Source organism: Podarcis erhardii (genome assembly GCF_964252035.2).
Source record: "Podarcis erhardii genome assembly, chromosome: 6".
In the NCBI taxonomy this organism is placed as follows: Eukaryota; Metazoa; Chordata; class Lepidosauria; order Squamata; family Lacertidae; genus Podarcis; species Podarcis erhardii.
Window position 1 is genome coordinate 99,156,511 of NC_138510.1, and position 26,195 is coordinate 99,182,705.

A 26,195-nucleotide genomic window follows, 5' to 3' on the forward strand; every position below is an offset into this window, starting at 1 on the left:
GATCAATCTCCTCCATGAGCAGTTCACTGCATTTGTATGGGGGGTGTTTTTGATCACTGCCACTATGAAGATAGGGGTGGGGCTGAGAAGAGAGTGGGTGACTGTGTGCTGGTTGGAAAAGCTTCATGGGCTGGGTCTGACCAATAGTTTGTCAATTCCGTGTCCCTGCTGTAAGCAGACAATTTAGGGCCAATTGGTAAATTACTTCCATAGTGTGCTTGCCCTTTTCAACAATCAGTTCTCGTTTCTCCAGAGCGTCTGTACCCAGAGTACTAAATGGTTCAAACGAGACGACATAGTTCAATTCCAAACCAACAGGAAGTGCATGGATCCACGGTGAGAATCGTAAGATGAGATTGCACAGGAACAGCAGATTCACTGCTGTGGTAATGCAAGGATCAAAACCCCTGGTGCTCAGATATCAATTAGCTTATGCACCTTCTTCTTTCCACCACAGAGAAAGATATGGCAGGGGCACACCACGCTCACCTGTACCATTGCAGTATACTCTTTCCTCCCAGGAAGAACTCTGTAAGTCAAGTGGCCAATTGTAGCAGCCCCACCACACCAGGGCTGAAGACACCTACCAAAGCAACCTTGCTGAATCTTAAGCACATCTGAGGCTCAGTGCCTGGATGGGACATCGTCAGAGATATCCAGGTATACAGGCTTGGAGTTCTGAGTAAGAACTATCCAGCTGGCTCCTGCAACAAGATTCTGCTCCCTCCAAGCCATTTCAAGACCAAAGGAGTTTTACCGGGTGTCATTAATCTTTCAAAGCAGAGATGACAAACTCCAGCTGGACTGTGGAGTGCCCAATCAGATCACATCACACCATACTGCCAATATTTAAAGTCACAAATAAAAGACATGACAACAGACAAGTTGACTTGCTATATATTATCAGACCAGCTGATAAGCAGCAACATCATCCCTTTAGGAAAAAGTGTAATAGGACACTACAGTTATTCCACCTAAGAACAACAATTCCTGGGTTCAGCATCTACAGCAGGTTAAGCACATATAGTTTCTTCCCTTAGTTTTTTATTTAAAAAGTTTTGTTTCAGTAATGATTTTCCCTTCAAACTCTGAAGTCTACATTACAAAATTAAATGGTCACTTGACTTCTGGTGCATTTATAAAGATGTGATGTTAGTGTGTTGAGACACTGTCCAACAGGGAGGGTATCAGCTCATCCCAAAATGGACAAGCGTGATTTTCATGATGGGGGTGGCAAAGACAAGAATTGAGTATGCAAACAGTTTAAATCATCTAAACAAAACAGAGATCAGCAAGCTTGATACAACCAGAGATTTCTCTTTGGTACAATGTTGAAAGGGAGCCCTCATGTGTTGTCTTTGAAACAAATAATGTCTGTCTGTCTATTTTAAAAATGAATTAGCAGTCTAGAGATATTTAAGACTGCTCACTCTCAAAAAACCCCCAAGACATTGTGTTATAGTCATCTCAGTTTACATTCACCATTCACCCTTCTATCCATATAAAATGGGAGAGGCAGGGTTCTGTTCTGATGACCAACTGCTTGACGATATTTCAGTTTTTAAAAAGGTATCTGTGCCCGAGGCTGGAGGGAGGTTGCAATGTTTGGGAAACAGAGACAACTGCTGTAAGTTGTGAAGGGAATACCACAGGATCTTAACCAGAGCTGAGATTGCCTCATTTATATATAAGTGCTCAGCATGGATCTGAAGAGATCTGGGTTCAAATTCCTGCTGGGTCACAAGTGCAGCAGAAGTCAGAGAGACACTTACTCACATATGCCAGGAAGGGATTTCTTGTGCTGCTGCTGAATGTGTGACCTGAATGTGTGAACAAGCATCGTGTGTGAGGCAACATTTAAATTCTCTCTGTAGGATTTAGATTTTCCCTGTAGGATTTAATCTATAAAGGCTCACTTACACAAGGAAACCACCCACTGACGCTGATTGCTGAAGCTGTGTGATATAGCATTTAACATCTTCGCTCCCATGAGGGAGACTTTGTAGATCAAGGACTGCAAATAATTTTGCAGGTTGGAAGTTGCTGTAGAAATTCTTCGTAACCACCACCACCAGTCCTTGTATCTATAAATAAATACAAGTTATTTGCACCTTTGAGGACTCACAATAGACAAAATAAAGATCCACTTGTAATTCAGATAGATAAAGCCACGGGATAATTTTTGGCAGCAACTCTTTGACAGTCTCCCCCTCCCTATACGATTTCTCTCAGAGAATGTTGTTGACAAAGCCCGGCAGCAATCCAATAATTAACATGGAAGGGCCTGTAAACCTCTCCTCTGTATATATTAATCTTTATAAATACAGTAATTCTACACAAAGTGTAGAAAGACATTGTTTATGAAAGCTTTGTCCTTTCAGAGTGTAAACTTGCTGCCCTCTAGAGTCCTCCAGCTCAGCAGAGGTCCCATGGCACAAACCCAGACATGGGGGGAAATGGCCTACTGTCAATACAGTATTTCTCAGATGTCTGCCAACCTGACTCAGTCAGGCTCAGCCGCTCCTCCTACAAAACAGGAGACTCTTGTTCAGTTAAAACCAGCCAGCTCAAAATGACTGCATCTGCCAGTTTAGACAAAACGTTAATATCTCTGAAAGGTTCTAGGTCAAAAGATGGTGTATGTGGCAAGTCCAGCTGTTGCCAATGTTGTCAGGGGTTCCTTAGCCAGTGAACAGTCATAGCTCATCCCTTCCAGACGCTGCGTCAAGAGAGGGCTGAGGTGGCAGAGCATCCTTGTTCTGGGCATCTGTGTGGATCTGGCCCTGCTGCCGGGATTTCCGAGAGAGGGTTCTGTCCCAGTCAGTGGCTACGGTCTCATTGTCCCAGATGGTGGATGTCTCTGTGTCACTAAGGTATCCTGGCTGCCCAGTGTAGTGTGTTGGATAGATCAGCAGAGGCTCAGCAGAGAAGGCTTTCAAGTCTCTAGGTTCATAGTATTCCATGTATTTGGCACTAAAGCGGAGAAAACAACAATGTCAGCATGGCCACAGATACAAAAGGGAGTACAGTGGTACCTCGGGTTAAGTACTTAATTCGTTCCGGAGGTCCGTACTTAACCTGAAACTGTTCTTAACCTGAAGCACCACTTTAGCTAATGGGGCCTCCTGCTGCCGCTGCGCTGCTGGAGCCCGATTTCTGTTCTTATCCTGAAGCAAAGTTCTTAACCTGAAGCACTATTTCTGGGTTAGCGGAGTCTGTAACCTGAAGCGTATGTAACCTAAAGCGTATGTAACCCGAGGTACCACTGTATTTTAGCACTACACTTTAAAGCCATGGGGATTTTTTTTTTTTGTCTTTCATATTTCATAACAGATAGGTCAGAGCTGTTCAGTTGAAAATCACTTCTTCAGTGAACTCAATCTATTAGTAGTAATAGTAGTAGTAGAAGTAGTAGTAGTATTACTATTATTATTACGCACCCTTCACCCTAAGGTCTCAGGGCAGGCTACCACAATTAAAACACAATATTAAAAACAGTTTAAAACAACTTAACCATCACAGAAATGAGGTGGGTCCTAAAAATATACATCTCCACTATCAGAAGCCAGAATAAAGAGGGGCATCTTCAGCATTTGTCAAAAGCTATATAATGAACATGTGCCTCTGTTGGGAGGCAGCTCCATAACTTTTCCCTCTCCTGAGCCATCAGCCACCCAAGCCTCTGAGGATGGTGGGAGACCCCCCAGCGGGCCACCCTGACCATTTCAGCACCAAAGAAGATCTGTAGGGAAGGAAATGGCCTTTCAGGTGTTTGGGGCCTGAGCTGTTTAGGGCTTTACCACTAACATGAGCACCTTAAATTGGGCCTGAAAGCAAATTGGCAACCCGTGCAACTATTTTAAAACATATGAGATATAAACAAAAGCCCAGCCAGCAATCTGGGCACTGCATTTCAGATCAGTTGATGTTTCCAAATCGTCTTAAAGGGCAGCCCCACGTAGATCATATTGCAATAATCCAAACTCGAAATTATCAGAATATGGAGTACAGTGGTCAAGTCTTAAAAGGGGACGCAGCTGGTAAATCAGCCAGAGATGGGAAAATAATAATAATAATAATAATAATAATAATAATAATAATAATAATAATTTATTTGTACCCCGCCCATCTGTTGGGCAACTTCCAACAGAGATTAAAAATACATTAAAACATCATTCATTAAAAACGTCCCTAAACAGGGCTGCCTTCGGATGTCTTCTAAACGTCAGATAGTTGTTTATTTCCTTGACATCTGGTAGGAGAGTGTTCCACAGGACGGGCGCCACTACCGAGAAGACCCTCTGCCTGGTTCCCTGTAACTGCACTTCTCACAGTGAGGGAACCGCCAGAAGGCCATTGGCACTGGACCTCAGTGTCTGGGCTGGACGATGGGGGTGGAGACACTCCTTCAGGTATATTGGGCCAAGGCCATTTAGGGCTTTAAAGGTCAACACCAACACTTTTAATTGTGCTCAGAAATTTGAATTGTGCTTCCTCCCCACTGAGGCAATCAGAATTTGGTTGAGTAACCCAGGTTCTTATAGGAGGCAGGTGCTTGCTTACCACAGTGCTATGCAGTATAGTGCAAACCTAGCTAACGAGTCCAATACAACTCAACCAGCACAACTAAACTTACACTGGGTGCTTGTTGTACATGATTGGAAGGAATTCATCAACAGGCAACATCTTGCTGAAAGGTTCGGCTCCTATCAGCTTCCGAGCTCCTTGCAAGGAGAGGGCATAGCCCAGCGTCCAGTAAGAGTAATCAGCTTCCACAAGGTTCATGACATTGGGAACAGCCTTTTCTGGACGCTCCACCTGCATCCGTTTCCGGCCAATGTATCTAGAAAGAAAAAGACAGGTGGTTCTGCCATGGAATTGACATTCCGTTCACATACATGTCACAGGTATGTAGGCCCATGAAGCTGAATCCAAGCATGTGTGGACCTCATCACTGCCTGGATGGAAAACCACTGGGAGCTCCATGGAAGCTGTTTTGAGCTTTATCAAAGAAACATGGAGATCTAAGAAATAAACAGCCAGTCACACACAGTTCATGACAGTAAGTTCATGTTCTGCTATAAATATTAGAAAGAAAACTCAAAACCCAATTGAAATTGTCTTAAAAATGAGTTTTGCATCTCCAGCCAGGGCAGCCCAGTGGGGCTATAAAGCCACAGCAAATGAGAGACCAACGTTCCTATCTAGTAGAGGTTGCCTGGTGCATTTCTGTATGAGACGTTGGCCAAAACCAATCAGACACTTTCCAATCAGTTTTCACTGGTAGTAAGCAATTAAGGGACCGTCTACAAATAAACTGCTTTAAGTAAAAGGCCAAACTTCCTGGAAAAGTGTGCCTTAATTTCCAGACTTTGGGGAAACATCTGCATGTGGTAGTCGTGCTGGAATCATGTCAATGAAACCTCCTAAAAGCCACCTTTTTTCTCCACTTTCCTAAAGCGAGAGCTGATCAATTCTTAGGCATTCTTCTCTCCTATTTCAGTGTTAGGTGCTTTTATAGATACACCTATGGATCCTTTCCAAGCTCCATGGAAGGAAGAGAAGACCTTTCACAGGCAAAATCAGAGAAGACCACTACTTACATGAGCTCCCAGTCAAGCTGGGCTCTTTCGATATCATCCATTAACTTTGTGAGCTTCTTCTTGAACTGGTGCTCAAAGCGCACGTCATCTTCAATGACCAGGACTTTATCCAGCTCCTTGTCTTCCACCTTAAAGGAATAGTTTGTGGGAGGAAAGGAACTGAAATTGACTCTACTTATGGTACCTGGAGCTGTATTGTCTGCTGTGGGACAGCTTGAAACTGTACCAGATGCAGAACCAATGCCAAATTCTTTTAAGCTGCATCTGTGCTACACATCCATCTACCTGTTGCAACATTATAATTCTTATTGATTATTTTGAGGCTCTGAAAGTGACATAAAGGGCCAAGGGGGTAGAATTTTCAAAGCAGGTGACTCTGTGCCAGAAGTAAATTGCTTTTGCAAATAATTCAGCAATTTCAAAAGTAAGGTTAGATGTCAACATAACATGTCAATAGTTGTCAGCTGATTATGCCAAACCCTGCCTCCATCTGCCGCCATTTTGTTACTGACAGGCATCTCATTTTCAGTGCTCTCAAAAGGCTTCCCCATACAATCAAAACAAGCAGTTAACAGACTTCACCTCCTTCCAGATATAGTAGTGGCTAAGAAAACAGCCAATCTCTCCTCTAGTCAGCACCCTTGAGGAGTAAGGATCCTGGTAGCCAGGAAGCATGTCTATGTTGAGCGCTTTCAGCTGGGTTGCATTCAGTGCTCTGCAAGGAACAAGGGTTAAGTCACCTAAGCATAGGTTTTCAGGATATGAAGAAAGTCAATGCATGCAGAAGAATGAAGTGGTAGAATGGACTGCACCAGTTTAGACTCCAAGGATAACATCATCTAAATTCTCTCTTCTGTTAAAAACTCTCTGCCAATAGAAAACCAGCACCAAGTGGCAATAACTTTTCTTCCAGATAATGCTAGTCTTCTATTTGCAGGATATTTTTTTACCTGGATGAACCTTTACAAGTAGTTACCCCACCACCTCCCACCCAGTCATTTCTTCCTTTCTAGTCTGAGAGCTTTAACAAGATTAATCTGCTGTTGACATGGCCTTGGATTTGTTGATCAAGAGGACTGTGTGTGAGAGGAGAGCAAATCTCAGTATATGAGAAGGTATCTGCTACTTGACTTGGAGCCAACAGCAAGAAACCTTGCTATCAACATCCTCTTTAGAACAATGGTCTCTTGTGCAACTATAGAAAGCTTTGGGTATATGAAACTGTCTTGACAGTTCTACTTAACAACTGCATTTCGGTTAAGAGAGGTGGATTTAAATACAACAGGTACAGGAATCTAACAGCAAAAATTTCCCATGGAAGCTCCAAGGGAAATATAGACTATGCAAGCAGCCCGATAGCGCTCCATTTCTCCAGGGGATTGAACTCATTAAAATTTGGTTCCACAATATTCTAGTTCACAAGCTATACAGGAGTATCAAAAGAAAAGGCCAACTTGAGAATCTTTTGTGCATCAAAATATACTGCAGATCTCTGAGAGCCTCTTTGCTCTTACAACCCCTAAACAGTTTAGATAACTTGTAAGAGTCAAAACAAAATAAAAAAAATCCTTCCAGTAGCACCTTAAAGACCAACTAAGTTAGTTCTAGGTATGAGCTTTCGTGTGCATGCACACTTCTTCAGATACACTGAAACAGAAGTCACCAGACCCTTCTATATAGTGAGAAGGTGGGGAGGGGTATTACTCAGAAGGGTGGTGGGAATGGGTGATTGGCAGATAGCTGTGATGAGCCTTTTGATGACTCTTAACGACTGCAATAGGTCTTACAGGAAAAAGCAAGGGGTGAGAAGGTGAAAAATGGCTTTGTCATGTATAATGAGATAAGAATTCAATGTCTTTGTTCAGACCAGGTCTCTCCATGGTTTTAAGTTTGGTAATAAGTTGTAATTCAGCAGCTTCTCTTTCCAGTCTATTTCTGAAATTCCTTTGTAATAGAACAGCTACTTTGAGATCTTGTATAGAATGTCCTGGGAGATTGAAGTGTTCTCCTACTGGTTTCTCTGTCTTGTGATTCCTGATGTCAGATTTATGTCCGTTTATCCTTTGGTGTAAGGTTTGGCCTGTTTGTCCAATATAGAGAGCTGAAGGACACTGTTGGCATTTGATGGCATACACAATGTTAGACGATGAGCAATTAAATAGTCCCGAGATGGTATGTGTGATGTTGTTGGGGCCAGTAATGGTGTTGTCCGGGTGTAATACTACAACCAGACTTAACACGGACACTGGCACCAGAGCCTGCAATAAACCCAGATGCCAACTTTGCTGCCACATACACTACTACTCACTGGCAAATGATGCATCACACACTCAGTTTCCGCTAGCACTGAAAACAATCTAGTGGGGTTGTCAAAGCAGAATGTTCAAACTTTGCATCATCCAGTGTTTATAATTCACAAATGGCAGCACGTTAATAAAAAAGACAAAATACCATAACCATCTACTCACTTTCCATCCACAGCTTCCACTAGTTTGACTGCAATTTCCTGCTCGTACAAAGTTCGTAGCATTCTGTCCCGCCTGTCTTTCCGGCGCTTGAGGTTGATCATAAAAATCTACAGAGAAAGAAGCCAGGAGGTTCAGTGCAAGTCTGAACAAGGCAATGGGACATTTGCGTGGCAGAATTTAAAAGTTTATGGGTGTTTTTTATCAACATAATCAAAATATAATCACCACCTAAGAAGTAAAAAAATAAAAATTTAATTGTTCAAACAAGTGTAAAAGTAAATTTGAAATGGAAAAAACTGCTAAGAACTCAAATAAATTGGGAGAAGAGTTGATAATTCTACACTTGTACGTATGAACATAAGACACTGCCTTAACTGACCTCACTTAACCTCACTATTATCTATACTGTGGCTGCATTCCCACATAATGCTAAGTCATGTTGTAATCATGGTTTGCTCAGTGAATAACATCACCTTACAGACAAGCAAGAAAACAAACTACAGTGGTACCTCGGGTTACATACGCTTCAGGTTACAGACTCCGCTAACCCAGAAATAGTGCTTCAGGTTAAGAACTTTGCTTCAGGATGAGAACAGAAATCGTGCTCCGGCAGCAGGAGGCCCCATTAGCTAAATGGTGCTTCAGGTTAAGAACAGTTTCAGGTTAAGTACAGACCTCCGGAACGAATTAAGTACTTAACCCAAGGTACCACTGTATAGCATGTTTCCCCACAGCTTGGTTTTGTTTTCCAGCTGTTCTTTCCTCATGACTTTCTGGCTTGATGAGTGTGTGGTCTGGGAAAACAAACCATAGTTTGCTTAACACTAAACCAGGGGTCAGCAACCTTTTTCAGCCGTGGGCCGGTCCACTGTCCCTCAGACCATGTGGTCGGCCGGACTATATTTTTTGGGGGGGAAATGAACGAATTCCTATGCCCCACAAATAACCCATAGATGCATTTTAAATAAAAGCACACATTCTACTCATGTAAAAGCATGCTGATTCCCGGACCGTCTGCGAACCGGATTGAGGAGGCAATTGGGCCGCATCCGGCCCACGGGCCTTACTCCTGCACTAAACCATAGTTTTAAAAAGCCAAGGTTTGTAAACCCGCAACAAATCCTGGCTTCATTTTAGTTTGCTGACAGAAATCAAGCAAGGGTTAGTCTGCCTGGATGGGTTTGCATGTTCAAACAAAGCAAAGACTAAGCCAACCGCCAGGACTAAATTAGCTCTGACTCAGGATTATGTCAATCAGGTAAATGTCTGGCAGCAGCTGTCCAAGATTTCAGGAAGTTCAACCTGGAGATGCCAGCGATTAAAACTGAGACCTTCTGAATACAAAGCACATGCTGTACTTATGAGGTATGGCCCTTCCCCAAGATGTGCATGCATTTTAGTTATTCCGGTCTTCTGCTGGGACTAAGAACACATTGGCACCTACTTTGTCTGAACTCAAGGTTTATCCTACTATTTTTTAAACACACACACACACCACCGCCACTAGTAAACAGTGGGTGGAAAAAGTTTCCCACCTAGCCCAAGCCTTTTAAGGCAAAACGATCCCTGAGCACATGTGTGCAGGTCCTTGGGATGCCCTTCTTGCTAAAGGCAAGCCTTCAAGTATTGGGCGCAGAAACAAGCAGACAAAAATAAAACCAGCTTGTGCTCCAGCTCTTCCTCCAAACAGGACACAGATAAATAAGGCTGGCAAATAATGCAGCCACAAATCAACAACATATTTTAAAACACAGGTCAGGCAGGCAGGATTGGCTCCAAACATAGTCTGTCTGTCACAAAACCAGGCACTGTCTCTGCATTGAATTATACAAGCCATGTAAACAGAGAGCCATCAAGGCTGGAGAAACTGGGCACAGCTCCTTCAGGGTTGAGGACAAGTGCCAAGAGGCAGATTTGCATCAGTCCCTCCCCAACTGCTCAACAGGATTCAATGGTCCTGTGGGGGGCGCTGTTATTCAATGCACAGAAGATCTCTGAACTTTCTTTAACCCACCTCCTTGTACACGGAGTTCTTCTGTGTCAGTGGTTCTCAAACAGTGGGTCTGGTTGGGGTGGGCACGAAGACCCTATGAGGGGAAAACTCCTGCAGGCAGGAGGTGCTTTCTCCCCGCCATCCTCTAATCAACTATCACCTGAATAGACTAAAAAACAAACTTGCCCTCACCCAAGCCAATGAACTCTCAATGTTCCACACCATATTTACAGATGCCATATCATGCTTAATGCCTCATAAGCACAACAGGATTTGTTAAGAAGGCAGTTCAGAAAGAGCCACTGCTTAGTTCTTATGATAATCTCCTTGTATGACTTTAGGAGGGAGCCAGAGATGCCAATACAGGATGGCTACAATTTACAGACACAGATATCTGCGGATTCACCTGTGGAATGGAGGAGTGAGTCTGGGTTGTGGGTCCCAGAAGGTGACATTAAGATGGTGTGGGAAGAACCTGAATAAAAGAGCCTGATAATCACCATTGTGGCCCCAGGGTTGTGCTTGCTTTGTATCTATTATGCAAGCTAAGAAAAGCATACTCTCAATAGTATTGCGTGATGTAAACTGTGACTTTCCAGATGTTGCTAGTGACAACTCCCACCATCCCCTTGCATTGGACATCCTGGCAAGGGGTGGTGGGAGGTGGAGTCCAGAAACACCTGGAGAGTCACAGATTCACAAAACCCTGATTTAAACATTTAATGTGATATCATCACATTATGAGTTTCCAAACCCCAGGTAAACCCACCTAGCTTCAATCACACTTTAGAGCCTGTTGTTACAGCCATGGTGGCTTGGAGCCTGATCAAGACTGTGTTCTCAACGCAATGCCATGATCTCTGTTTTCAGCAGAACTGTGGGATACACACACAGCTTTGCTGATAACTGTGCCAATATAACTAGAGTTAGTGCTAACAGAAGCTACTCACACAGGTTTGTGTGGTGTGTAGGGGGGAACTTTGTTTAACCTCTCTTGCATCCACCAATTATTGTCTACGAATTCTAAGCTGTCCTTATCCCCAACCACATCTGGGCCCACTTGGAATTCTAACACCCAGGTGGGGATCGGGTGGAGAGAACACCACAAAAACTGCTGGTGGGGACCGTATTTGTAAAGGAGAGTGGCTGGATTAAAGAAGCAGCAAGAACCATCCCTCACAGCTCCCCATATATTAGTGTGCATGACAGAAACATGGATTGGGGAGCTGCACTGTGCTCTTGTAAAATGTTGCTCTATCCTCTAGAAAACTGTACAGTGGCACCTCAGGTTACAGACGCTTCAGGTTACAGACTCTGCTAACCCAGAAATAGTACCTCGGGTTAAGAACTTTGCTTCAGGATGAGAACAGAAATCATGCAGCGGTGGTGCGGCGGCAGTGGGAGGCCCCATTAGCTAAAGTGTTACCTCAGGTTAAGAACAGTTTCAGGTTAAGAACAGACCTCCGGAACAAATTAAGTACGTAACCAGAGGTACCACTGTATTCGGTATTAATTGCCATCTTCCCAAGGAGAAAGAAAAAGACATTCAGCATCTTCTTTTCACATGGAGTACCCCAGGCCATAGTTGAAAGAATATGCACTGTGCTTTAAAACACACACACACAAAAACACACAACCAAAGAAAAAACATACAAAAAGCTTCAGTAGTAGCAATGGTCCACTATAAAAAAAGTCCCGAAGCCCAGTAGGGTAAAAGTTTTATTAGGACCAACTAAAATGTTGCACAGTAATGACAGATTGAAGAACAAATATAATACCATAGAAAATGTGCAAAAAATAATAATCAATATTTAATTGGTTTTAATTATTTCCTTGCCTATGTTTTTAGCAATCCTTGTTTTTATTTGTAAGTCTCCTTGAGTTCCATCAGGGAAAAAGGAGGAGTATAAATAAATATATATAATAATACAGATCAGACTATAGCTGACTTTTTCAAGCCATTTAGCTTAAGTCTGCCATAACCGCTTATTGGATTTTGCCCTGTCCCTTTTCACTCCCACAAAAGTTGGCATGCTAAAGCAGACATTTTCCTGTTACCTCATCAAATCCCATCTTGTCTGGGTGCTTTGGAGGAACTGTGACCTGCTCTGAGGGCTCAACTGGAGGACGGTCAACTGGAAGGGAGGAGAACAATCAAAACAGGTGAAGAAAGAAACCCTTGAAGTTTGCTCACTTCTCATTGTGGGGGGCAACTCACTTATTTAGTCTTGCTCCTCCATTTAAGTGTCTTTCGGGTGACAGTCATAGTATGCTACTGCTTATTACATATATTTAAAAGATCAAAAGCTTACCAATAATAAAACACAGGTGTGCTTTCTTACAAAAGCAAAGTACCACTTGGTTCTCTCTGCACTGGAATATCTTGTTGCAAACCTGGACTGTATCTGCAATGCAGATGGAGCATCTGAACTACCGTATTTTTCACCCTATAGGACACACCTTTTCCCCTCCAAAAATGAAGGGGAAATCTGTGTGCGTCCTATGGGGCGAATACAGGCTTTCGCTGAAGCTTAGAAAGCGAGAGGGGTCGGTGCGCACCAACCCCTCTCACTCTCCAGGCTTCAGGAACACATCCGCAAGCCTGGGGAGCCCGCGGGAGTTCCCGCAGGGCTCCCTAGGCTGCGGATAGCAGCCTGCTGCCCGGCGCACAAGGCACCCTGAAGCAGAGCGCCCCGCGCCCCGGGCAGACATCCGAAGCCTGGGGAGCCTTGTGGGAGTTCCCGCAGGGCTCCCTAGGCTGTGGATAGCAGCCTGCTGCCTGGCACGCGCGCCGGGCAGACATCGGCTAGCCCCCAAGCTCGGGGCACAGCGGGGAGGCGCAGCGCGCCATCCCGCTGTTCCCCGACCTGGTTTGGTTTCCCCGACCTGGTTTTGAGGGGGAAATAAAGGGGGGGGGGGAATTTCCTTTATTTCCCCCCCGCCAAAAAAACTAGGTGCATCTTATGGGACGGAGTGTCCTATGGGACGAAAAATACGGTACTTTTGAAGGATATTCTGGCTCGGCAGATTCCTAGTTCTGGTATCCTAAAAAATGAATCTGATACAATTTGGTATCATATCAGTATGGCACATATTGCTATTCTGAGGGACCTCACTGGGAAGGTCAAAGCCCTAATTCTAAAATTTGGCAGCACTGCTAGTTAATACTAATGGAATTCCCTCGTAACTGGGATTTGCATATACACTTCAAAATTTTGGTTTTAGTTGTGGCATCAGCCCTAATTAACATTAACCATGGTTAGCACTGATGCAGATTTTACTTTTTGGTTCAAGACTATTTGGAAGTGAGGGCGGGGAAAACTTGTGCTGGGGGAGCACCTAAGTCCACAGCTCTAGGCCCAAGTCAGAAAGCCAGTTACTTACCAGACTAGGTTCAGGGTACTGATAATGGTGTAGAAAGCTGGAACAAGGATACAGAAAAGATTGCTTCATCCCCAGCAGCCCATTGCCCCCTGCAGGAGAGGGCGTCCTGGAGAGGCCGTCCTATCAGGGGCCCAAAGCCTGAATCAGGCCTTTCGTTGGCTGCAACACCCTTCTGGAACTCCCTCGCATTGCATATCAGACAGGTAGGTACTTCCTTGTTGTCTCTTTGGTGCCTGCTAAAGGGTTTTCCTCTTTTCAAAAAGTCTTATAAAAATTATCCCAGTTGGTACCTGTCTTATATTTGATTTGATTGTATGTATGAACTCACTCTTTAAAACTGTCCTGAATTTCTAACAGTTTTTAAATCTTGTTTTAATTATTTTATATAAGTTGTTATATTATAATTCACTTTGGGATGCCACATGGGAAGATATTCACAACTGAAATAAATAACAATTATAATAATTTGCAATTCCTTAGTCAACGTAAGAACTCAGATTAGGTACATCAATATTTTATTTTATTTACTTCATTTGTATCTGGAACGTAAGTATTTTGAAAACAAAGACAGCAATTAAAATCCTAACTCTTTTTAAAAAAAAAAAAAAAAATCCTTCCTCTTCATAATTAAGGAAGACAGACTCTGTTATGATCTTATCATCATTATCTAATCAGCTCTCAGTGCTTGGCCTCACAGCCCTTTCTTGGCAGTGGAGGCTCACAGGTTAGTCCAGTTGCCCCACTGTGGCAGCATCCTAAGGCAAAATGGCGACTGCTGGCGGGAAGCCTCTCTTGACAGTGTTGCGAAGTGTGCTTTTACTTACTCATTGCCTCCGTCAGAACATGAACAACATTGTCAGCCTCTTCCTCCAGTGTCTGGTGAGGTTTCAAGGGCACAGGCAGGAAGCCATAGTGTTCTCTGTTGCAGATGTACATCTGAATGTCTAGGGATAGCGAGAGAGGGGAAGACATGAGGAGGTGGGCAGGGGAGTCTCTTCTCCTTGACCCCTTTCAGGTTGTATTTTGGATTGGTCCTGCAGGCAGAGCGACAGCCTGACTCCAATTAATCTCTCCTAATCAGTACAATACAGGAAGCTGCATGTCCCGTCCCATTTAGTTGATTGACAGAACGGAGAGTCATGGGGGAAGGGAGCCAGCAGTAGCTATTGTTTTCTCAAGCATCTAATATATACTAGGCACTGCGCATTAATTCCAAAGCAGCTATAATTCAGATTTAAAAAGTGAGTTAAGGGGGGGGGGTAGAAGCAGCTTTGCATTTGATGGGAAGAACTAAAATGAACTAAAAGGGAGTTACAGCAATGTCTATACAGGAATAATGCTGAAAAGAATCAAATGATTGAAAAGATCATTATGAAAATATACAAATGGAAGAATGGGGGAAATTGTGGAGTGTGAATTTGAAATTTACTGACTGTATATTATTAAAAGATAATTATATGAAAATGATGTACAGATGGTATATTACACCTGAGAAAAACAGCAAAAAAATGTATAAAACAGGTTCCAACAAATGTTGGAAATGTAAAGAAAAAGAAGGCACTTTTTCATATGTGGTGGAACTGTAAATTGATCAGAAATTATTGGGATACGATTTATAATGAAATCAAGAAAATGTTTAAATAGACTTTTGTTAAAGACCAGAAGCTTTTTTATTAGGCATTTCAGGTCAAGAACTGCCAACAGAAAAGAAGAAATTATTTATCTACGCTACGACTGCGGCTAGGATGCTAAAAGCCCGGGGTCAGCAAACTTTTTCAGCAGGGGGCCGGTCCGCTGTCCCTCAGACCTTGTGAGGGGCCGGACTATATTTTGAAAAATATAAATACCCTGCAAGCCGGTCCCACAGCTGCCTCCGGACCTGGAGGAGGAACGCACTCTGCACGAGCTCAGAAGCACGTCTCGGCGCTGTCCGCTCACCGGCGTTGTTGACGAGCAGCAGCCACTCCATCGGCCCATCCCTGCAGAGCTCCCAGGTGGTGCGCACCCATGCGCTGCAGCCCATCGTCCAAGGCCAGGTCGGCGGGCAGGCTGCGTATGCGGAGCGCCTAGCAGGCGGCGCACAGCTCAACCTCCAGCTGCTCCAGTGCGGCCACCGAGCTGGGCACCAAGCTCCAGCTGAAGCCCTGCGATGTGCCCATCACAATGCCCATGACGCGGCCCAGACCCGCCGCCCATCCACTGGACTCTCCGTCCATGGCCGCGCCGAGTTTACCTCAGCCACGGGCAGCAAGGATTTGGATTGGCTGCAGGAACTTCCTGTAGCCAATCTGAAACCATGCCAGCATCGCCACCTGCCCAGAACCTGTGCCAGCATCGCGGAAGTCAGTCCCAATGCGGCGAAGCATCCGCAGCAGGCAGGAACTGATTGAGCGGGCAGCAGGTTCCACAGGCCAGATTTATGAGCCGGGGGGGGGGCGTCTCCGCCCCCGGGCCTTAGTTTGCCTACCTCTGTACTAGCCCAAAGATGGAAAAGTGAAGACATACCAGCCAGGGAAGAATGGATACAAAAACTAATGGAATACGCTGAAATGGCAAAATTAACAGAAAGACTCAGAGATAAAGATAATAGCAAATTTTAAAAAGAATGAGAATCATTTATGTTGTATCTACAGAATCAATGTAAAGAAATAGACTCACCAGCAGGGTTTGAGTAAACTTTTACAATTGACAAAAATAAGTATAAAGCTATAAAGGTGATGTTTAAGTAATGGAAGATAACAATAATTAATACATAATTTATATAGAGAATTCATATGGAAGTATAAGAAAGAAAGCAGGGGAAGCCAATATTGGGAAAAACCAGAAGAGGAAGTTGAGGGAAGTCCAAGGCGGGGGAGGGGGGTTGGGGGAATGTTTTCTCCTTTTTGCATTTTGATGATTAGATATGTTGTAATATGTTGTAAAACTTAATAATAATAAAAAGAAAAAGAAAAGATTATTATGAAAAGGACACCATAAAAGAGGAGGAGTTTTAATCACTTATTAGAGGAGAACAAGGGCTCTCTCTAAGGAGGCTTGTGTGGCCATGCCAACTTTACCCTGGCCCCAAGGAGAAAGCAGATTAAGAGGGAAAGAGCAAGCAAAGTTACCTGAGTTGCAAGTGCTTGATTGGTAAAAAAAAAAAAAGATTAGAAAAAAGCATCTCAGATGAATTGTGGGAAAAAATATTTACTTCCTACACAGCTTTCTCACCTTGTAGAAAAAGAAAATTTTAATAAGATGTTATATAGTGTCATCTTCACACTGTCTAGCAAAGTTATACCCCCGATGTCAGTGGAATATGTTGGAAATGTGAGGAGAAATTGCAGACTGTATTCCTGTTTGGTGGATATGTGAGAAGATTAAGAATGCTTAGGAAAAGATTACTAGGAATATATACAAGAAATAAAAGGATATCACATACATATGAATCTGCCACTAATAAGTCTTCTAATGGGTGAGATTACGACACTGAAATTTAGTTGGGCTTTTTAAAACTGTGGCCAAAGTACTGTACTGACAGCAGCCAAATGGTATAATCCAATAGTTCCAACAGAATGAGAATAGATGGATAATATTTGGTGTGTAGCTGGAATGGCAGGCAGAGCCACCCAAAGCCGCTTGCATTGGACTGGGGGAGATTTGGACTGGGTAAAGGTGTATCCCAAACCATCCCTGCTGGTTTCTGTGGGCTCCAGCCACCTGCAGAGTGATGTCAGCAGACTTGATTAGCTTCAGAAGAGTTTTGGTGTCCTGTGACTTCAGACCAAGAATTCTGCCTGTGGCAAATTCAGGATTACAACTGAAAGCGTACTGAGGAGGAAGCAATAGCTAATACTGGTTCCTTGTGCAATGCACATGTTTGAAAACCCAAGTTTGCCTTCACTCGTTGTTCAGCCTTCACATTTGTGCTTCAATAGAACAAGATGTGAAACTGCTGTGCTACCAAAGCACACCAGGCTCAATGAAGAATGTCATAACCAGGTGCAGGACTCAGCCCAATGTCATTAGCTACGTGTAATGGTTGTAAGGGGGTTACTTGTGCGTAAATTGCCTTCGGTTTAGTTTGATTGCTTACCCAGCCATGCTTAGGCTCACAGCTCGCCCTCCGTGACCTGCTAGTCACTTGCAGAATCCGTCAGTGGGCGTTTCTTGAATCTTTTCCAGCATAAAAGCTGTTTGACACCAAGTCTCCGCCTATGTTCCCTGCGCGGAACTCGTCTGCGCAAGTAAGGGGAAGGCTGGGGCGTGCCAGCGCTCTCTTCACTAGCTTCTGGTGAAGGGTCTCGGAGCCCTGTGGCCAATTCCTCCATCTCCCTCTCTTCTCTACTGGTGTTACGCTGAATTCCTTCCTCCCAGCTGGTCCCCTCTCCGGCATCGCTCTGGAGCCCTGCCTCCGCCTCTCGCTCTGATGTCAGTTCCCTGACACTACCCATTAGGCAACAGACTCCGGATACAGCTCAGCACAGCACTGGAACACAGGCCCCTTGACAGAGACACTTGGGATGAGACCCAAAAGAAGAGACAGCTGAAGCTTGTACAGTGGTACCTCGGGTTACATATGCTTCAGGTTACAGACTCTGCTAACCCAGAAATAGTACCTCGGGTTAAGAACTTTGCTTCAGGATGAGAACAGAAATCGTGCTCTGGCGGCGCGGCAGCAGCAGGAGGCCCCATTAGCTAAAGTGGTGCCTCAGGTTAAGAACAATTTCAGGTTAAGAACAGACCTCCGGAACGATTTAATTACTTACGGTAACCTGAGGTACCACTGTATTGCTATTTTTGCCATACCAGTTACACAGTGAAACCATTTTGTGTGCACATGTGATTCTCTCCTGAACATGCGTGTCTCTTCTTTAGTTGGCATTTGAGCCTGCTGTAGATCAGGAATAGCAACCCTAATAGGAAGCAGAAATTCAGGCTACTCAGAAGCTGACTTCCAATGTGAAGTTCAAAACAGATAATTCAAGCTCTTACTAGCCCTTCCCACCCCTGCTTGCACCAGTAGTCCCTTTGTTTTGATTTTCCAGGAGAGGGGAATCCAAGCTCAAAAACTGAACATTTTCATGCAGACACAATCTGCTGAGACAGCTACAGCGGCACAGATTATTAATAGCAGAACCCCCAGGTATTGTTTTTAGAAGTCTGGGGTTGCCTGTAGAAAGGGCTGTTGTGCATTGGCCCCATTATGAACTCTATTTTCTAAGGCAACCAGCTGACTACGATTCTTGCCAAACCACAGTTCAACTGCCAGGTATCATTATGGGAAATGGGTGAAAATATATCTTGATGTGAAGGGATTGGGCAGTGATTTAATCCATTACTTGCACATCCGGCTCTCTCATTCCCCAGCCTCAGGCCTGCTTTCCTGTGTAAAACTATTTCCACGATCATTTCAAAGCAATACTTTTCATCCTCTTTAGTAGTATCATCTCCTTTCAAGTCATTTGCTTTGTTTTCCTTTTCCCTCTCTACCCGCTTTCCTTTTCCCTTGTGCCTCTGATCATAAGCCCGTGTGCAGCATCTTGCTTTTAATCTCTGTAGGGTATTCAATAACATGTTAGACGTTTTATAAGTCCGCTCACCCTCATTGGTGGGCGGTGTTGTGGCCAGGCCTCAGGCCCACAAGTGATCCGACAAATGGCAGACCAGATCGCCTGGCTGCCAGCTATTGGCCAATGCTGGAAGCTCTTGGACAGGTGTTCTGCTGGCAGCGGGCCCAAACAGCCAATGGGGACGCTTGGACCCGCTCCTAGGGGTCGCTGAATTGTGGCCTGCCTAGAAGTCTTTCCTGCCTTTTTTGTTGATCTCCCTCAATCTGTTTCCTTTTTCTTGTGCTTTGGCCTTGCTATGGACCAAGTCCGCCATAGTATTAACAGGGGTGGGCAGGAATTTTTCCATTTGGCAAACTGGCACTGGCCATCTGGTTTTTGCCTGGTTTTGTTACAACTTTATTAGGTGGTAAGGCACTGGGTTAACCTAGATCTTTGGTGAAGAGGAGGTTGCAGCCTCTGCCTGCCCCTCCTTTAGGAAAAGGGTATCCTATTAAAAGGATCCGGGAGGAGCGGATTCTGTCTGACACCCAGCTAGGGCCATACCACTCCTCCAACGGGGGTCCTGCATTCTCTACTGTAACCAATAAGGGGAAAATTGCCCTTGAGTTGTTTTGCTTTCGGGGGGTGGGTCGCCACTGCCAATCGCTCACCCACCTGCCACTACTCACCCGCTCACCACCGCCACCAAACACCAGCATTCCCTATCAGTCTTATACATGGAAAAATATGGTAGGTTGTTTGCTCCTTTGTTTAAGGATCACATCATTAACACAGGACAATTATGCTCCTGCTTAATGGTTCAAAGTGAAACCCACTAGCTACAAATTGTGAAAGGAATGGCTGATCACCACATGGTCCCTTAGTGTTCATGCATGAGTACAAAAGACAGCACATGTGTACTGCCATTGTCAGTCTAAACACTGTTAGAGTTCTGGGTTTTTGTTTTTAAAATAGTAATACCGTAAATTGTTTCTCTTCGAGTTGTCACAAATAGGTAATTTAAACCCTCCCTGGATTCGCTGCATTCTCCAATCCGTTATTCCATAGCTAGTTCAGAGGTCTACCTGCTTGTCGACTTGAGAAGGCAAAGACAATGATGTCATCAAAGGTCCAGGTATAATCCTGATGTGGGGGATAAAACACCAGTTTATCTGACGCCTCTTTTCTCAGGTCAATCAGGAATGTGGAGTGAACCATTGGGACTGCAAAGCAACCAGTCCGCTTCCACTCCCTGATCAGGGCATAATCTGGTGTTCTCTTGTAGTAGCCCTAGAATAAAATGATTGCACAAGCTCATTAAAACGAGAATCATTTCAGCTAGCAGCAAAAGCCCACAATCTGAAGGTACACAATCTGTAGGACTGTCCAGATCTAGAAATCCAATTGCCTAACAAAAGCCTTGCAGCACCTGTTTATGCTAACTTGTTTTATGCAACACTTTTCAGGTGTAAACAATCCATGCCCCAAAGCAGCTTGCAGAAATATCAGGAACATCAATAAAGGAATTCATACAATAAAAAAAGAAAGAACACCAAAAGTCAGACAAAAGGAGCTAGCTAAGGCTAAGCACATACTATCTGTTTGATTTTACCCCATTTAAAATAATTCTTGGCCACCTTAAAACAACCCACTCAAAAAAAAAAAAAAAAAAAAGAAAGAAAGAAAAAGAAAAAAGGAAAAAAAGATAATCAGCCAAACAAAACAATTTCTACAGCCCCAGAGAATAAAACAGCCCTCACATGACACTGATAAAGATTAGAGTTGGTATCTCTGGTAGCCTGTTCCAATGTGGTGGTGAGAGTACAATAATGTCAGACCTCTTTACCTCACGTGGTAAAAAAACATAACAGAGGGAGTTTGAGTTCTGCCATAGTCAAAACAAAATAAAAAAAAATTCCTTCCAGCAGCACCTTAAAGACCAACTAAGTTAGTTCTTGGTATGAGCTTATCTGAAGAAGTGTGCATGCACACGAAAGCTCATACCAAGAACTAACTTAGTTGGTCTTTAAGGTGCTACTGGAAGGAATTTTTTTTAGAGGGAGTTTGGTGAGGGTTGCTACCTTTGTTGCATGTTCGGACCCAGAGACCCCCCCCCTAAATAAATTCACACTTGACTCAAATTTTAGTTTGGTTTTTGGCAGAATTTAGGCCACAACTTTATTGATTACAGAAAGTGACTGGTTGCATAGGCTCTGGTTCGACTAGCTCCCTGCCTTGCAGGTAGCGCTGACCCAGGGCACCAGCATAGCTCAGCCAAGGGTGAACACCTGGATAAGTGGGAAGCCGGGAACGGGCTAACTCTGCCACCCAAATGTCCCTCTGGACTCAGGCACGGGCACAACCCCCTCCCAGGGGATGACCAAACCACCAAGTCCCTTGATTCCTTTAATGGAATACCCTTCACATAGGGATGGCGAGAGCGTTCTCCCATCCCTATCACCTGAACCAGAGCCTATCCGCAACCTTACAAGTTGTGACAATTTGCTGTGCGGCAGGCGAAACCCAAATGGCACCAGCCAATCAGCCAAGTGGGGAAAATTCCTGCCGTGCCCCTGTCCCAACGACAGATGACACACGATGGCATAGCAAGAGCAACAAGCTCTAAAAGTAGGGAGAGGTGGGCAGGTGTTCCGAATGCACGGGCTGAAAGAGAAAGCTCTGAGTCATGTGCATGCGTATATATAGGTCCCTCAATCCGTTTGGACTGTGCCCCATTGGCCAGATGGAACCCAACATCGAGGGACCTACCAATCAGGTATTGTGGCTGACCAATCTTACCCACCCACAACACAGGGGATCGGTCTCCAGGTCTCACCGCAGGTGTCACCCTTTGAGGGAGGACACGATTTCTGGCAAACTATATGACAGGGTTGGGATCATTTTTTCCCCATCTGGTACTGAAGTGACTTCAAAACAATCCATTACAATCTGTTGCAGCCTAACAGGATGCCCCCTCCTAAATTTGTCCTGCACGCACACACACACAAACGAATTTGTAAATGTGCCTGTGCTTGGCTACCCGGAGCTTAAATATATGACCTTTCACACACCCTTTCAAACACATGCATTTGGAGAGGATCCCTAAACTTGGGGGTGAGAGAGAGAACCTGAAATACAGGACAAAACTGTATCAATACAGGACGTAGCATTTCCCACTGGAAAATGGGACAATCTTGTATCATACAGGACAGGTGGCAACCCTAAGTTTGGTTGATAATTTTATGAAGTTTGGTGCTTCATGCCGCCAATACTACTTGGGACTCCAAAGACAAGCACCCCAGAGAACACACCTATTCCTTTAAAGAGGGGGATATAAGCCCACCCAAAAGAGGCCCAATGCCATCGCCCAGACGGAACAAATAAATGATAACCACTGAACAAGCTCAGCATCAATAACACTTCCATTGTACGCAGTAGGATTACCTGAGACTGAACACTCTGCAGGAAATAATTGGACCAGCAAGTATTAATGTCAATTTTTGAGAAAGGAGAGTGTACTGGATGACGTACGGTGCCTTTGAAACAGGCTGTTTATTTAACAGATGTATATGACGAGCAGATAGGAAGCAAGTATTAGGTCCTAGGACACCAGTATTCTGACAAGCTGCTCCTTCCAGTCAGAAACATATCTTGGCAAGCTCTTTTCTCCCCTCTCCACATTCAAGACAGAAAAAACTTCTTTGTTTGCAGAAAGCACCAGTGCAAAACCCATCCAGAAAGAGCATCAGCTTAGACTAGCTGTTGTCCAAATGTCCACTTGTAGGCCGAACAAAAACACATTTAGCATAATTAAGGAGCATATTTAAAATATGAATTTTTACAATCCAAGCTTCTTCTATGTCACTGGCCTATGGGAAATTGACTGGATTATTTTTGTTATGGCAATGTGTTCAACATCTGGACACGAGGTGAAGAGAATCTGAAAGCTTTTTTTGGCATGCATATATATGGTATGACAAGGTAAAAATTCATAAAGGATTTAAAAACCATATTGTCAGGAAAGCACTATATAATGTTTGGATTCGATATAAGGATTTGTTGGAAAATAAAACTCCTAGGTGGTTGTCACCAATGGAAGCTAAGGCGGTGAAAAAGCTTAATATGGAATCTAAATGGCCAAAATATTGTGAAATTTTAGAGCAAGAGAGTGGAAAAATTAAATTACAGACTTTTGAAAAACTAAAGTCTAAGGTACGAGATTGGCTGCATTATTATCAAATAATGGAGGTGTTTAAACAAGACAGGAAAATCGGCTTCCAGATGGAGAGATCAAAACTAGAAACAGAACTGCTAGAACCCAATACTAAGAATTTATCAAGAATGTATAACCTGCTGTTGAAGTGGAATACACTAGATGAGACAGTTAAACCAGCTATGATTAAGTGGGCACAGGACATGGGTCATGACATTATGTTTGCGGACTGGGAACAGTTATGGACCACCGGGATAAAATTTACGGCATGTAATGCCTTAAGAGAAAATATTATGAAAATGATTTATAGGTGGTACATAACCCCAGTCAAGCTTGCAAAAATCTATCATTTGCCCAATAATAAATGTTGGAAATGTAATGTGACCGAAGGTACCTTCTTTCACCTTTGGTGGACTTGCCCGAGGATTAAGGCCTTCTGGGAAATGATTTATAATGAAATTAAAAAGGTACTTAAATGTACTTTCCACAAGAAACCAGAGGCATTTCTCCTGGGCATGGTCGGCCAGTTGGTGCCAAGGAAGGATAGGACATTTTTTATGTACGCCACTACAGCAGCAAGGATCCTTCTAGCAAAGTATTGGAAGACACAAGAACTACCCACACTGGAAGAATGGCAGACGAAGGTGATTGACTACATGGGACTGGCGGAGATGACTGGCAGAATCCATGACCAAGAAAAAGAGACGGTGGAAGAAGACTGGAAGAAATTTAAAGTATATCTTAAGAACTGTTGCAATATTGATGAGTGCTAAAATGTCAAGGGAAAGGAAAATATAGAATTACAGCTGTAATTGATTGATTGATTAATTATGAGAAGAAATTTAAAAAGAAAATAAGTGATTTGTTAATTGGCTTGAAGGGTTGTTGAAGAAATTTTAAAACAGGGATGCAGAGAAGGGGAGGGAAGGGGAAGTCCGAGAAGCAAGGTTTATGGAAAAAAGGTTATGAAATTATACATGTTTATATGTTTTTGTTTGTTTATGTGTTTATGTTGTATTGTTCTTGATTTGTGTTGAAAAACTAATAAAAAATATTTTTTAAAAAAATGAAAGCTTTTTATCACTCAGGAAGGAATACCACAGATGGAACATCTTTAAATAACTTTTTACAGCTCCCTAGAACTCTCCTTGGGTTGTTTGGCTAGGACAAGGGCACCTGAAATCACGGCATCGTCTCATGCCTAGTAAACATTCTCCCAAACTGGGCAATTCTTAGCATGCTCAGACAGACTGGGGTTTGGTGGGGTTTTTTGCACAAATCACGCTACCGGAACTTTCAGCAATGGAAACAACTGCCTAAGAGTCCACCCTGAAAAAACTGCTCTCCAGAGCCCACTGCCAAGTTATGAGAACAGTGTGACACAGACAGAGGCAGATCTGAAGGTCATTCCAAACACCAAGTTGCTAAAACAATCACATTGAGAGAGTAGCTTCTCATGCAGAGGTGTGCATGCTATTTTGTTGCCTTGGTTTTCACTATTATCAACAATTCCTTGTGGATTTGCTGGGAGTTATTTCCACTTGTCAGAAATATGGACCCCAAATGGTCTGCAAACCAAGGCTAGCTGACAAACCTAGCGCTGAACAGCAATCAGCTCCAGAGAACTGCAGCTACCAGGCTGCTCCAGCTGCACACAGATCTCAGACTGTGAGCAATTAATCCCAGAGGGGAAAAGGCATGAGTGAAATCATTGGACTCTAATTGCATTACAAAAAAAAAAAAAAAGAAAAAAGACAAACGAGGAGTGGCAGAGGAAAAACAGTGTTTTGTTTCATCTTAAGAAGCCTGCAAGATGCAATTCCTTTTCGAGAATCTTTCTTTCAAAGGCTTCATTTCTCCAGCGAATATATTGGATTGATTTTGACAAAATCTTTTGCCATAAAGGGACTGCAAAGATACACTTTAATTACAATAACTCTATCATAAATTACTATGCTAACCAGCCACCTGGTGCATGGAAGGCTTCTGCCAGAAACCCCAAAAAATCCAAATTTGCCATTTATGAAAACACAAACTTCTAGGTCCCAAGGGAGATAGGAACATCTAAGTAGTGTCCATCAAAGACATGGAGGCTGGAAAGGGGTTTCAACAATCATTGCATGGGATATTTGTCTCTTAAAAGCGCCCTCATTTTGATACCAGCTGCAGAGAACAAAGAATGCACACAATACAATAATACACATGATACATATCTTACACATTTATTAATTCATCCCCTGTATCCTTGCCATTCTTCTATACTTGCTTTCAAGCCCTGAGACAGGGATCTGTCTGTTTGGGTGGTGTATAAGTAACAGTAAAGAAACATCTCTTGCCTGAGGGGTCATTCCACACCAGAAGTTCGAGTAGAGAGCACGAGATTCAAGCATTGGCGCCACAATGGTCTTATTTTCTGCTATCATGAGATTCAGAACTTCTGGGTTTGTCAGAAAATTATCAGCATCTATGAACTAGGAAAAGGGATTAAAAAAAAAAAAGCATGTGAGGTTTTGTGTGACTGGATCTGAAGAGTGTCTCTAATGTCCACAAACAAGACTTGGTTAAGAGCATTACCTATCTTGAGTTCTTGCAATGTTGCAAAATGAACAAAATAAGCAGACTTCCATCACATATCCATCAGCATTAAGCTAACATTTACCTTGTACTGAAGCCAGCAGCAAATATTGGTCAACTTTGTAACTACTACTTTGCACATACCAAAAAGTGGTGATATTTAGTAAGGCACTTGCATCGCTGAATTGAAATGAAGCCTCTGGACGTGTGAGACACAATCAACAAGAACAGAAACCCACAGGCACTTCATAGTGGGCCCAGCAAAGTAGTCCACAATGGAGACATTAGAGCAGGGATAAGAAATTTGTAACCCTGAGGCTGATGGGTGTGGGAGTCCAATATCATCTGGAGGGCCATAGGTTTCCAAATCCTGGAAAAGTGGGAGGTGTATAAATCAGCATGGTGGTTTTTCGGCTACAGTGGCAG

General features: G+C 43.5%; 1 protein-coding gene across 1 annotated transcript in view; it reads right to left on the reverse strand.

Annotated features, from left to right (window-relative positions):
- Nucleotides 1–881: 881 nt before the first annotated feature.
- COLGALT2 (collagen beta(1-O)galactosyltransferase 2) overlaps nt 882–26,195 on the reverse strand; it is a 60,348-nt gene continuing 35,034 nt past the window's right edge. Inside the window, exons 4-12 of the mRNA XM_081867327.1 lie at nt 25,532–25,666; nt 20,068–20,272; nt 14,273–14,392; nt 12,123–12,199; nt 8,072–8,178; nt 6,186–6,318; nt 5,604–5,731; nt 4,637–4,843; nt 882–2,973 (exon numbers count right to left, since the gene is read on the reverse strand). Of these exons, the coding sequence (XP_081723453.1) occupies nt 2,697–2,973; nt 4,637–4,843; nt 5,604–5,731; nt 6,186–6,318; nt 8,072–8,178; nt 12,123–12,199; nt 14,273–14,392; nt 20,068–20,272; nt 25,532–25,666 (1,389 nt within the window). The 3' untranslated portion in view covers nt 882–2,696. The remainder of the gene's footprint in view (nt 2,974–4,636; nt 4,844–5,603; nt 5,732–6,185; nt 6,319–8,071; nt 8,179–12,122; nt 12,200–14,272; nt 14,393–20,067; nt 20,273–25,531; nt 25,667–26,195) is intronic.